The 13,926-nt window shown below is 41.7% G+C and overlaps 1 protein-coding gene across 4 annotated transcripts in view; it reads left to right on the forward strand.

Moving 5' to 3' along the window:
- Positions 1 to 13,926, forward strand: part of CROT (Carnitine O-octanoyltransferase) — a 160,754-nt gene that overhangs the window by 47,489 nt on the left and 99,339 nt on the right. For all 4 annotated transcript variants that reach the window (XM_067149186.2, XM_067149185.2, XM_068228089.1 and 1 more), the window contains exon 3: positions 6,258 to 6,386. In XM_067149186.2, the coding sequence (XP_067005287.2) occupies positions 6,258 to 6,386 (129 nt within the window). The remainder of the gene's footprint in view (positions 1 to 6,257; positions 6,387 to 13,926) is intronic.

Here is a 13,926-nt window from a genome sequence, read left to right on the forward strand (position 1 = left end):
ATGCCATTATGAGTACAGAAGTTCTGGAAGGTAGTGGCAGTAAATTGGGGTCCATTGTCTGAAATGAGCACTTGAGGTAAACCTTCAGCAGTGAAAATCTTCTGAAGTGCGCGAATGGTAGCTTCTGTAGTAGTAGAATGCATTTCTACGACGTAAGGAAAGTTGGATAGAGAATCTGTCACTATGAGCCACATAGAGTTGAGAAAAGGTCTAGCGAAGTCTATGTGTACTCTTTCCCAAGGAGAAGTAGCAGGAGGCCATGGAGCGAGGTCAGATGACGGTGTGTTCTGATGTACCTGACACGGGTCACAGTGGCGGATGAGTTTCTCGATGTCGGCATCAATACCGGGCCAGTAGCAGTGTTGACGGGCGAGTTGCTTGGTGATATTCCCCAATGACCTTCATGTAACAAGTCGAGAACTTGTTTGCAGAGACTAAGTGGGATAACCACTCGGAATAGGGTGCCTGTTTCTAATAGGATAACTCCAGCACGAGTCGTGAGACGATACTGAAGACGATGATAAGGTGCAAGGCTGGTAGGAAGCTTGGTTTGAAGAGGCCAACCGTTGCGGATATAAGTACAAACTGTAGCTAGTGTACTATCCTTATCAGTCGCTTTGGCGATGCAAGTAGCGTCAATGGGAAAACTGGAGACTGCGTCTTCAAGTTCTATGTCTATCTGAAGACATTCAGATTCTTGAGAATCGAAAGTAGTATCAGGACCTACAGGTAAGCGAGAGAGAGCATCAGCATTACAATGCTGGGATGTGCTATGATAGGCAATCTGATAGGAGTAGTCAGAAAGAAATATGGACCATCTTTGAAGTTTCCTGAGAGAATGTGCAGGGATCTTATTACCAGGATAGAATAAGTGAACAAGAGGCTTGTGATCAGTAATTATGAGGAAATGGTTGCCATAGATATACTCGTTGAAACGGCGAATACCAAATATAATAGCTAAAGCTTCTTTCTCTATCTGAGAGTAGTGACGTTGATGCTCATTGAGTGTCTTGGAAGCGAAGGCGATAGGATGTTCTTGTCCGTGACGATCCTTCTGAGAGAGAACGGCGCCGAGTCCATAATCAGATGCGTCCGTGGCGAGAGTGAGGAGCTTACTGGGCTGAAAATAGTAAACTTGACAGCATTGACAAGAGCCTTGTTGATAGTCTGCCAGGCATGTTGACATTGCTGAGACCAATGAAATTTAGCACCTTTCTTGCGTAAGGCGTTCAGAGGAGCTGCTACTGAAGTGAAGCGTGGAATGAACTTGTTGTAATAGTTCGCTTTTCCTATGAAGGATTGAAGCTGTTTAATGTTCTGCGGTGCGGGCATGTTGACAACGGCAGAGATGTTCTGCTCGCTAGGTCAGTCTTATCAAGGATATGACCTAGGTAGTGAACTTGAGGTTGGAAGAATGTGCACGTAGCGAGATTAGCACGTAGGCCATTTTCTTTCAGTTTGGTGAGGAGGAGGCGCAGATTATGCAGGTGTTCTTGATGATCTTTGCCGGTCACAAGAATGTCATCAAGGTAATTAGCACAACCAGGAATGGAGGCGGTAAGCTGTGCTAAATAGCGCTGGAAAATCGCAGCGGAGGAAGAGACACCAAAAGGTAGGCGCTGGAGCTGTAGAAGTCCAAGAGGGGTATTCAGTGTGAGGCACTGCCTGGATTCTTCATCTAAAAGTAGCTGGAGATAAGCTTCTTTGAGATCCACTTTAGAGAAGAACTGTCCACCGGCTAAACGGCGAAATAAGTCTTCAGGACGGGGAATCGGAAAAAAATCGGTTTCAATCTGTGAGTTGATTGTAGAGCGAAAATCACCAAAAATGCGGATATTGCCATTAGTTTTTTTATCTATGACGAGTGGAGTAGCCCATATACTGGAAGTGACGGGAACTACTATACCGGCTGCTACCCATCGTCGTAATTCTTGAGTAACTTGATCTTGAAGTGCAAGTGGGACTGGGCATGCTTTGAAAAAGCGAGGCTTGGCTCCTGATTTCAGCTGGATATGAGCTGTGTAGTCTTTGGCTATGCCTAAGGTAGAGTCGAAGACTTCTGGAAACTGCTCTAGGAGATCGGTGACATCAGAGGTAGGTTGTAAGACGGAGATTACGTTGACGTCATGTATTTGAAAACCGAATAAATTGAAGAGATCCATGCCTAGGATATTAGTCGCACTGTAGTTATTGACCACTAGTAAGGTAACCTTATGAACATCTTTATATCTTGCTGGAATAGTGATTTGTCCCTTAATACCAATTTTCTTCTTGTTAAAAGTAACAAGTTGGACATCAGCAGGAGAGAAAGACGATGATCCTAAGTTGTGATATGTAGCCAGATTGATGATGGAGACAGGCGAACGAGTATCTAACTAAAAATCAGTAGAGTGATCTGGGAAAACGATCGGAATGATGATCTTACTAGAATTTCTTGTACCGAGCTCGATAGCTGCAGTCGCTTAAGTGCGGCCAGTATCCAGTAATCGGGAGATAGTGGGTTCGAGCCCCACTGTCGGCAGCCCTGAAGATGGTTTTCCGTGGTTTCCCATTTTCACACCAGGCAAATGCCGGGGCTGTACCTTAATTAAGGCCACGGCCGCTTCCTTCCACTTCCTGGGCCTTTCCTCTCCCATCGTCGCCATAAGACATATCTGTGTCGGTGCGACGTAAAACAAAATAGCAAAAAAAAAAAAAAAAAAAATTCTTGTAGGAAGAATGAGGTTGATTTGATCAACTTCCATGTCCTGTCGTGTCTTCTGAAGAGTTTTCTTCGCAGGATGAGTACTGGCAGGGCGGGACGTACTTTGACAGACAGTCTTGATGTGTCCTACTTTATGACAGCGATCACAGGTGGACTTGAAGAAACGGCAGTCATGGCGGTCTTGATGTTTAAAACATCCTCTGCAGGAAGGTAGGAGCTGAGGAGTTTTCTTAGAAATGCGTGTCTTCGTAGAAGAGCGCGGATGAACTCATTGGGAACGCTTGGCAGGGAGCGAGCCAACCTGGCGGTTCGAAGGAGCAGAATGCTGGCGGGCCGTATGAGATACGTGAGCGACTTCATGTTTGGTAGCTATTTCAGCTGCAGTCTTGGTAGTGATCTCATAGACTGTGGCAAGATGCTGGACTTCTTCCAAAGAAGGATTACTACTCTTGACAGCATCGAAATGAACTTTGTCTTGGGGAGTATGGAGAATAACCATGTCCCGAATGAGGGAATCAGAGTAGGCCATACTACAACCATCCGTAGAACAGATAAATTTGCAATGCTTGGCGAGACCACGTAGCTCCGCAATCCATTCTGTGTGAGTCTGGTGCGGCTTCATTCTACATTGAAAGAACTTGTAGCGAGCTGCTACGATGTGAGGATCCTTAGCATAATCTGCATTTATGCAAGCAAGGAGCAGTGCGAAAGGAACTTTCGAGATCTGTTCTTCGGGGCTTAATTTCTGCAGTAATTCGCAGGTAGTATTTCCTACAGAACTGAGGAAAAGAGCTCGTTGGTGTGTCTCGTCCGTAATGGAGTGGCACATAAAATGCTGTTGAAGTCGAGCTAAATACACTGACCATTCTTCTTTCTCTAGGTCGAAGGCAGAAAATGGAGGAACGGTAGTGTTGTGTGCGGAGGAAGAGAGAGCCTGTATGGCTGTAAGCAATGCGGTCTGCTGCTGTTGCATGAATTGCTGTTGTTGCTGCTGTAAAGCCTGTAATATAGCTGCCAATTGCTCGGTACTAGCCATGTTGACAGATGAGACAGTGAGCACAACTTGCGAGACAGCGTGTAGGGGGAACCAGCTGGAAGCGTGACCTTCAACGATCGCCTGTGAGTGAGAGAGAAAGAGAGTGCGCAGTGAGAATGCAGTGGAGAACAGGTGCTACGTGCACCGTGAAATGTTGGCCTGATGTCCTCAGTTTGAACGGGGCGTACACTGGGAGGAATGGCACTGCAAATACGAAATGTGAGCAGAGTGTTGGCGTGGCTAACTTGTGTCCCGTAGCTATTTTGTTGATAAGGCGTAACCACTTGGAACGTTTGCTGGCCGTCAATATTGTTAGCGTGTCTGCGCATAACGTTTCCTTGTCGCCAATATACAACAAGATATAGAGGTGCTCATGAATATGGACAAAGGCCCTATTCTTGACGTTGCAGAAAATTGCTTCATTCACTTAGACCAGTTCTTCAACTCCAATTCGAATCTGAACGAAGTCTCAGAAAAAACTAATACTCTATTTGATTTTTTAATTAAAGTATTTAAGTATTTTAATCTTCCGAATAGGAGGTCAGTATTTACTGCGATACACAGTACCCTATCATGTTACAAACCCCCACCACATTGTTCACAAGACCCACCTTAAACCTACTAATCCCCTAACAAGATCTTTTTCTTCCCCCATCTTCCTCCCCTCCAGACCTACCACATTTTATATCTCCTTCCCACAAGACTAATGTCTTTTACCACTGACTGATTTCATATTCATCAGTATTAAATTTTTATCAGGTATAAATTACAAGTGACTCAAATATGTTCTCGACACTCTGGTTGACACATATCACGTGTGTGTGTTTTAAATGACTATTTACTTTGGAAGCCTATCGGAGCCTTCTATTGAACGGATGCACAAAGACTACATATCGAAGAACCTTCTTTTATTCCTTGAATAATGAGAGACTTTATGTTTACTTCAATGTGTCACTGCGCCAGATTTAATTATTAAGCCGTTACTCTTCTGTTATGACACATGGTGTGAATAGTCAGTTAAAGATTGTGTCCTTGCTTATATATTGTGATCTTTTTATGGCTGATGATGACATTATATATGTCAAAATTGGTCCCAAAGTTGAATAAAAGGTATTTGTAACATAAACACGTACCTAATTAGTATTGAAAAGGTTGAACCTAATAGATATCTTATCGTTAATCTCAATTCAATACGGAAACATTATTGAAGTTCGTATCTTTAAATAGCCAATATTGTTGGCAAGACCTACTACGAAGTTTTCCTCGTCACCAATTTTGTTGGCGATACACACTAATAACATTTTCCTCGTTGCCAATTTTGTTGTGTTGTATACAAGGAACTTGGTATACAAGGCACGTTTATTGCTTCAACACATTTATACAATATGTACTTAAAATAGAACGAAACTTTTCTTGAAGCTTGTTGAGTTGCACACGTTTAATGTTAATATAAGGTAGTAGGCTGAGGGCCTGAATGATATTTACATTTGTATAAATAGAGATTCCTATATACATTCAATCTTGTCTTGATGAGACAGTCTGTTCAAATGAGAGAATGTTCTTGATAGTCGAAAACTATTGGTCTTGTATAATAACAAGTGGAACGTGTAGAGAGAGTTCGTATTAACAGAATGCTAACAGGAGGTGTATAACTTGCAAGGAACTTGCGTCTAGTGTTCATATATAGCAGAATGCTATGATTGGAGTCGGAGCACTGTAGGAGACTTGAGTGAGTAGCAGAATGCTTGGATGGGTGCTCGATGTGGCTACGGGATGCAGGATGAATGAGGCAATGTCCAGAGGTGAAACCTCACGGCCAGGAATCAGTCCACCTGTTCAGAACACATTTTTAAGAGGGTACCTCCGTGTCTGACTTGCGGTGTAGTCTGGTCGTTGGACACTAAGAGTCCTGGAGAGGCGAGAAACATTGCTCCTTTTATAGCGCTGGCTGACGACACAGACGATCACGTCAGCGCACTGTAGTCTGCCTCGTGGTCTCTGGAAACGTCTGTGTTCGGTGGGCCGCGGAGCTTGTAGGCGCGGAGGACACACACAACATAACTCCTTGTTGGTAATGTGCTCTACTCATGGAATCTTCAACATTCTCTGATTCAACCATATTTCGAAGGCCTGCAGTCAGTTCATTGCCGAAGTTTTTGTGTCCATCCTTCAACACTGCAAAGCAACACCAGTAACACAAAGCACTTCATGACATACCAACAAGTTTTTATCAAAGGTGACGGTTGTACACTAGATGTTATAATTTCAGAAGCACACTTCTTTCAGCACCGATTTATTTTTCTTTATGCGTCCAGATTCCATTCTTGTGTAAGCCAGCATTTTAGGTACCAGTGCTTGAAATGTGGAACCCTTCCAATGATATAAAAATAATGAATAAAATTAAGGATACTTCAAAAGTTTTTTCCTTTCATATCTATAATTTGCTCTGATTTCTACTGACTTGGTCATTATATTATTTCCTTGAAATTGTATTATTGTTTCAATGGCATGTTACAGCTGGAACAATGGTGGCTGAATGGTGCATATCTCAGTTTGAGAGAACCTCTCATCCCATTCTACAGTATGACAGGTTCAACACCATTAGAAGACTTGAACTGGAAGATCAGGGATTATCATGTAATAAAGGTGAGGTTTTGAACTGGTTACTTTTCATTTCATTTGCTGTCTTGTAATTTGAGTATGGTATTATGTTGGAATAGGATGTTGGTTTATTGATTCCAGGTTCTGTTCTTTGAAAACCAAAGTCTGTCATGGAATTAGAGTAAGAGTTCTTAGTTCTTAGTTATTGAACTCAGGTAAAGATCTTGTCTTTAGTTTTAATAATTTGTATGTTTATCTGATTACACAATAGGTGCTTTTAAAGATGGCAAATGTGATAATTTTGAGTCATCTTCAGCTGCTATTCCACCGAGCTCGATAGCTGCAGTCGCTTAAGTGCGGCCAGTATCCAGTATTCGGGAGATAGTGGGTTCAAACCCCACTGTCAGCAGCCCTGAAAATGGTTTTCTGTGGTTTCCCATTTTCACACCAGGCAAATGCTGGGGCTGTACCTTAACTAAGGCCATGGACGCTTCCTTGCCATGCCTAGGCCTTTCCAGTCCTATCGTCGCCATAAGACATATCTGTGTCGGTGCGACGTAAAACAAATAGCAAAAAAAGCTGCTATTCCATATAATTAGCTTGTAGAAAACATTTGTTTTATAAAGTAGAGGGGAAAATGTTTCTGTTTTGCTATTTTGGGATTGGGATCTAAATACAGTGGACGCCCCTCTGAACTGGGTTCACGTTAACCAGTTAACCCAGTTTGCAGTTTTCCATGATCATGAGCACCTGCGCTGCCTCCAACCCCACTCGTGGACAGGATGCAACTTATTTCATATTATTATTAAGCATATAATTTTTCAATACATTACATGCAAAATAAAATAACTACAATTAAAAAAACTCTAGACATAAACAGTTGCCTGAGGGGTTAATAGGAGGAAGATTCAGATCTCCTGCATAATCTATATACCATATATAAAATAACAGTTTTGTCTGTACATTGCTCAGAATTTAAAAAGAATGTTATTTCTGTATCGGTCATGTCCACAGTAACAAGGAAATGCACTTTTTACTTTTCCGTAATTTCTGTCTGTCTGTCTGCCTACCTGCCTTTATGTACGTACGTGCATCACGAGAAAACAGCTGAAGAGAATTTAATGAAAATCAGTATGTGAAGTCGGCGAATAAGCCACTACAATCTAGGCTATAAATTATTTTATTCACACTGAGTGAAATGGTAGTTTAGGGGAAGGCCTAAAATTTAATTCTCAAACATTTATGCTATTAGTGGTCCTATTGATAAATACTACATAACTAAAGTTATATAGAATTCAATTTCTGATCATTTATGTCTTATACATTTTTACCATACCAGCTATGATAACAGAGATATTCATGAATTTGTATTTTTGTTGCTAAGTCCATATCAATGCCGAGGCACGGGAAAATGGGTAAACAGAATTTAATGAAAATCGATATATAAAGTCGAGGAATAAGAAACTATAGTTTAAGCTATAAACAATTTTATTCACCATGTATCAAATGGTAGCTTACAGGAAGGCACCTAAAATTTAATTTTTAAATACCTATGCTATTGGTCTTATTGAAAAGTACTACATAACAAAAGTTATAGAGAATACAATTTCTGATCACTTACCATACTGACTATGATAAGAGTGGTATTTCAGAGCTGGAGAAAAACTAAATGTGAAGGCCTGCAATATCAAAAGCTTATAAAATCGATCAACAATAACATTACATTGACCATTGTTTGTTGTGATATTGTTTGTCTCTTATGCTACCATTCATCTCTGATAGATGGGACTACTGCTGTGTAGCAAGTATAACAGCCTGCCTGAATATTGGCAGGAAATAGCTGGGGAGTTAGATAACTTTCCTCTTTAGCATGACATTCCTTTGGTTCATAAATTTTCTGATACTGCTGGTACGTAATACACTGGTTCATCATAGTATTCCAGCTGTTTGATCCCTACTCTGATGCACTGATTGGAATGATCAGTGTGCACACTTAATGGAATAATGACAGAGGCTCACATATGACCTGGTCTAGAATTATATTTTTAGCCTATTCCAAATTATAGCATCACAATTCACTAAATAGCTCAAAATTCAACCCTGAAAAGAGCTGTTTCTTAAGAAAAGCTTCTTCCTCTTTACTTTTATTAAATTCTAGATTCATTTTGTTCCATATAAGGATCAAAGAGGGTGTTTCTCCTCTGGCTTGGAGGAATTTGCCTCCAAGTCAGATAGTTTCTTTCCTGCCAGTGTAGTGAATTGAGATTTTCTGACTCATTGGGTACTTCTATTAAACAGATGAGTAAAGGGCATAGATTTGCCCTGGGACTCTACACTATTCCCCCCCACCCACCTAATTTAAAGAGTACTGGGCGAGTTGGCCATGCAGTTACAGGCATGTGGCTGTGAGCTTGCATCCGGGAGATAGTGGGTTCGAATCCCACTGTCGGCAGCCCTGAAGATGGTTTTCTGTGGTTTCCCATGTTCACACCAGGCAAATTAATTAAGGCCTTCATAAAAGCCATGGTCACTTCCTTCCAACTCCTAGGCCTTTCCTATCCCATCGTCGCCATAAGACCTATCTGTGTCGGTGTGACGTAAAGACATTAGCAAAAAAAAAAATGAATAAAAGTGTGTTCACAGCTCACGGCTGTCTCCGAATGGTCATTCCAGCTCTGGAACTTTGGTTGGACTGTTAGATTGGCAACATAGTACTGTTTGTTAAAAGTACAAAAGTGTGTGGTTTTTCATTTGGTCAAGTATTTCACATATTAGCATTGCTTTTAATCGCGACATTCCTTCTGGCATCATTGTGATGACCTATGTTGATTGCAGTGGGAAAACAACTAAGACAGTCTTTCTGAGAATATAAAAAGGCAGGTGGAGGATGAGTGTCTGCCATTATAATGAAAAATCCCCAACTTGATTGTGGCTGATGCTAGGCAAGAGGGCCTATCATTACAATGAAAATTTCCTAACCCAGTCTTCACATAAGAAAGGACGTTTGGTGGCTTCCCCATTGCATTTCTAGGGTAATGTTATGAGCTATGCAATTTAATATAATCTTACTCACAACATGTACACTACCCAACCTAGAATTCTGTACACAATGTATAATTCTATAGCGAACCATGGGTATATCAGCTAGTAAGCATATGTAGGACACTCTTGAGTGATGTGCTGAACAGTCTGTCAGCACACATTCACACTGTGGAGATTTTTTTTTTTCCCCCCCATTTGAGCAGGAGGTTTCCACATACTCCATGCTTAATTTGTATGTGGTTAAGTGTTGATCAGGCTCTCTTAGGTAGATCAAAACCTGGAACACATTCTGTAACGCAAGGTACATCACGGAGTTCTGGAGATGAGAATATTTGTCATTCCTGACACCATTGTTTGTTCAGGTAAAAGTTACTAGCAGTGAGGTTTTCAGCCAGTTGATGTGGAGAATGCCTTGAATGTAGTTTGTCGAATGTATGCCATTGAGATGTTCATGAATGAGCAGTTGTCGATTGTGAAGTATCATATGATATTCTCAAATAAGAGCACTGCATCTGCAAAGATGTGGTGGAGTGATGTGACTTAGCATAGGGAGCCATTTCTCTTTATAGTTCCTGTGATCAAACCCATGGAGTTATTCAGTTGGATATTAGTCTTCTCCACATGAGGGCTATTTTACCAAACAGGTGCACACCACTCAGTTGTAGAATACACAAGTTCAGTGGCCAAGCAGCGAAGAGTTGTAGCACTTGAACCCCATGTTGTTCCACACAGTTTCCAGAGGAAGTTGTTTCGACTTTTGAACTTGGTAACAGTATTTTCAATATGCTGTTTAAAGGACGGTGTTCTATCGAGTTTAATACCCAGGTATTTGGGATGCCTGCTGTTCGCTAGATGTTTGTTATTTAAGTACACCTCAAGGTCTCCGTTCACCGTTCTATTACTAAGATGGAAACTTGTTACAATAATTTTGTTCATGCTTGGTTGGAGCCTCTACTGTTGAAAATAATTTCAAAGTATGTTCAAGTCGTTCATGTGTATATCCTTTGTAGTCTGTATACTTGTGTGCTGAGCAGCTATTGCCCAGTCATCCACATATTCAAATTTTCTGGAAATTTTTTCAGGCATGTCTGAGATGTTTAAACTAAACAGAAGAGGCAACAGTACAGATCCTTATGGTAGTCCTAGGTTGAGCTCTTCTACATAGTTATGTTATTACTAGAGGTGTTAGAAAATTTTCTTATTTTTGAATGATTTGTTTATTTAAAATTCAAAAGATGATGTTTTTTGATTTTATTAATTTTTTTGGGAATATGTTAAAATTAGGAAATTGATCAGGTTTGTACAATAAATGCGTATAAAAACATATAAAATTAATAAATACTAAAGTTGTGTTTGGGATCCCAATGTAATTCTGCTCTGCTTTCGTGAATTGAGGAGTATGGATACGCAAAGAAGAAAACGAATATATATTATATACACTACTGATCAAAAGTATCCACTCACTTATCTGAAATTGCACTTAGATTTTACCTGTGTCATGTTCCCTAGTTTTGGATATTGATATGGGACGGGTCCACCCTTCGCCCTTATGACATCTTTAACTCTTCTGGGACACGTCCAATGATGTGTCTGAATGCCTGTGGAGGAATGGCAGCCCATTCTTCCTCAAGAGCCAAAACCAGAGACGATAGTGACGTTGGACCTGGGGTCTGGAGTGAAGTCGATATTCTAATTCATCCCAAAGGCATTCCATTGCATTCAGGCCGGAACTGTGGGCAGGCCAGTCCATTTCAGCAATGTTATTGTCCACAAAGCATTGCATCATAGATGCAGGGTGCATTGTCATCCTGTTATAATCATTGTCTCTGAACTGGTCCTCTACTGTACGCTGTGCACAATGGTTTAAAATACATTCATATCTTTGCGTACTTAAGAGTTTTCTTAAACACAATACGGGGACCACACCCTAACCACGAAAAATACCCCCATACCATAACACCACCTCCTCCATACTTCACTGCTGAAATTACACATGATTGCAGGTAACATTCTCCAGGCATTTGCCAAGCCCAAATCCTTCCATCAGATTGCAACAGGGTATAGCGTGATTCATCATGATAAATGACATCATATATTCTCTTCAAACCATTGTTAGAGCCTTCCTATGCTGCGTGGGGCTTGGGTGACAAGTCTCTCTTCCTTATAGGATTGTACAGCCACACTAACTCGTTTTCATGATGTCCGGTAGTGTCTGCTCGTTGGCCATATCGTGCCTTCATTTGTTCGCTCTCTGTTTTCAATCTCTTCTGGACAGTGGTGTATACATTCTCTAGTTACCTTGCCAGATCTGGGCAGTACTAGTCGGTGGGGACGAGATGGTCTTCAAGTTGCCCAGATGCTAAACTCACTATGAGGTGTAGTTCTCTTCCAAACAGCGTCCTTGCTGGTGTGCATCCAGTGACCTCATGCACTACCTACCAGTATGCCAAGAGGAATAACGGAAGATGACGATCCTAGTCTCTCTGATGTTCACTGTTGACTATTTGTAGGTGATTGTCATTGGTTTTCACAATGGTCAACAGTTCTTTCCAGGTGACACAGTAATTTCTTTCCGATTTAGGGAGAGCCTTACTGAAGTATGCGTCTCTCTTTATTGTCCACCACTTGAGACAGGACAACCCCAATGTCAATTTCGCTGGTGTCCGTGTTGAGCACGAAGTTTGCTTCAGCTCTGGGCTGCGCCAATACCAGTGCTGTACACAGGGTATGCTTCAGGTGGTTGAAAGCTTTCTGTCATTCCTCCTTCCAGATAAATTCATTCTCCATAAGGCGATGCAACAGTTTGGCGATGTTGGCGAATCTTCTGACAGGTCATTGGTGGTAGGTGAAGAAGCCTGGAAACTTTGAAGCTGGGACTTGTCCTTGAGTACTAGCCAGCTCCCCAATGCCATGTTTTTCTCTAGTTTGGTTCATACTCCTTCCTCTGAGAAGATATGACCAAGATACTGTGCTTCCTTCCTGAAGAGTTGGCTTTTTTTCTTGTCTCAGTCTAACTGGGTTGCTCTCAATTTTCAAAAAATCTTCCTTAGTTTTTGAAGTGCTTTCCAGAACAGTGATGTCATCCATGTATATCAGGCATATCTTCCAGGGTAGTCCTCTCACCACAGTCTCCTTCAGTCTCTTGAAAGGGCATTGCACAACGTGAATGGCATGACCTTGAATTGTAAGAGACAGTGTCGAACAGAGAATACAGAGAATACAGTCTTCTCTCAGTCTTGAATCTCCACCTGTCAGTAGCCTATCTTCAGATCCAACGTAGGGAACCACTTCAACCCTGATATCGTGTCCAGGAAGGAAGCACAGTATCTTGGTCATATCTTCTCAGAGGAAGGAGTTTGAACCAAACTAGAGAAAAACATGGCATTGGGGAGGTGGCTAGTACTCAAGGACAAGTCCCAGCTTCAAAGTTTCCAGGCTTCTTCACCGTCTGAGGTAGCAGATAGCTGGTTCTGGGTTGTTGTTGTTGTTGTTGTTGTTTTTTTTTTTTTTTTTTTTTTTTTTCATCATTCACTCTCCTGTAGCCAACACAGAACTGAGTAGAGCCATCCTTCTTCTTTACCAATACTATTGGGGAGCTCCAAGGGCTTTCCAAGGGTTCTGCTACTTCCTGCTTCTTAATTTCTTCGATCATCTTGCCCTCTTTGTGTTGCTTCACAAACAGAACATGTCAGAATAAACCCTTAATTGGTGCGCTATCACCTACATCAATCTGATGTGAGACGAGTTTCGCCCTGCCATTGTTCTCCAGGGAGAAGATGTTCTGATACTCCAGTAGTAAGTCCGTCAGTAGCTTCTCTCATTGCCCACATTCTAGTTTATCACTGGATCCTTCATACACCTTCCTCAGGACCTCTGGCATGTTCCATCCTGCTCCTACTCGCATGTCTATTGCAGTGGGTGATCTAATTTGATGGCTTTGCAGTGGGCAATCCATGTAACAGGCTCACAAATCTGACTTCTGTACCTTGGTGGATGGTGATGTCATAATCATTTAAGTTGGACAGTTGAATATGAGGCTGATGAGAGGTGTTGATCAGCATCTTGGCGATCAGCAGTCCCTTTGTTTGAATGTCCTGATACTCAGGTTCCAGAATATTTTTCAAATCATCAGCGGCTCCATCCATCGTGTCCAGAGTATCATCAGTCTGAGGTAGCAGATAGCTCGGTCGTAGCTGGGATGTCAGGTTGTCTCGCTGCTTCACTTGGCATAAACCAGTTGCATTGTAATTTCTTCATCTCCATACTAAAGTGTATTGGAACTCATGTCCAGATGATTTTATGCTCATTCAGGACGTCAAGTCTGATGACATGATATCTGCTATAAGAACACGGTGCTTCACTGTCCTCTGCTCTACGGAGAATTCCATCACTGTCTTGCCATAAACATGTGTTTTCTTTCGTGTGACAATTGCCAGGCTTAGGGGCAAAGCCTCCTCTGCCGCACAACTGTTGGCTTGATAATGGTCCTTATTGCTCCAGTGTCAGTCAGCATGCTCTACACTACCCTGTCTATCTACCATCA

This window comes from Anabrus simplex, chromosome 6 (assembly GCF_040414725.1).
Source record: "Anabrus simplex isolate iqAnaSimp1 chromosome 6, ASM4041472v1, whole genome shotgun sequence".
Lineage (NCBI taxonomy): Eukaryota > Metazoa > Arthropoda > Insecta > Orthoptera > Tettigoniidae > Anabrus > Anabrus simplex.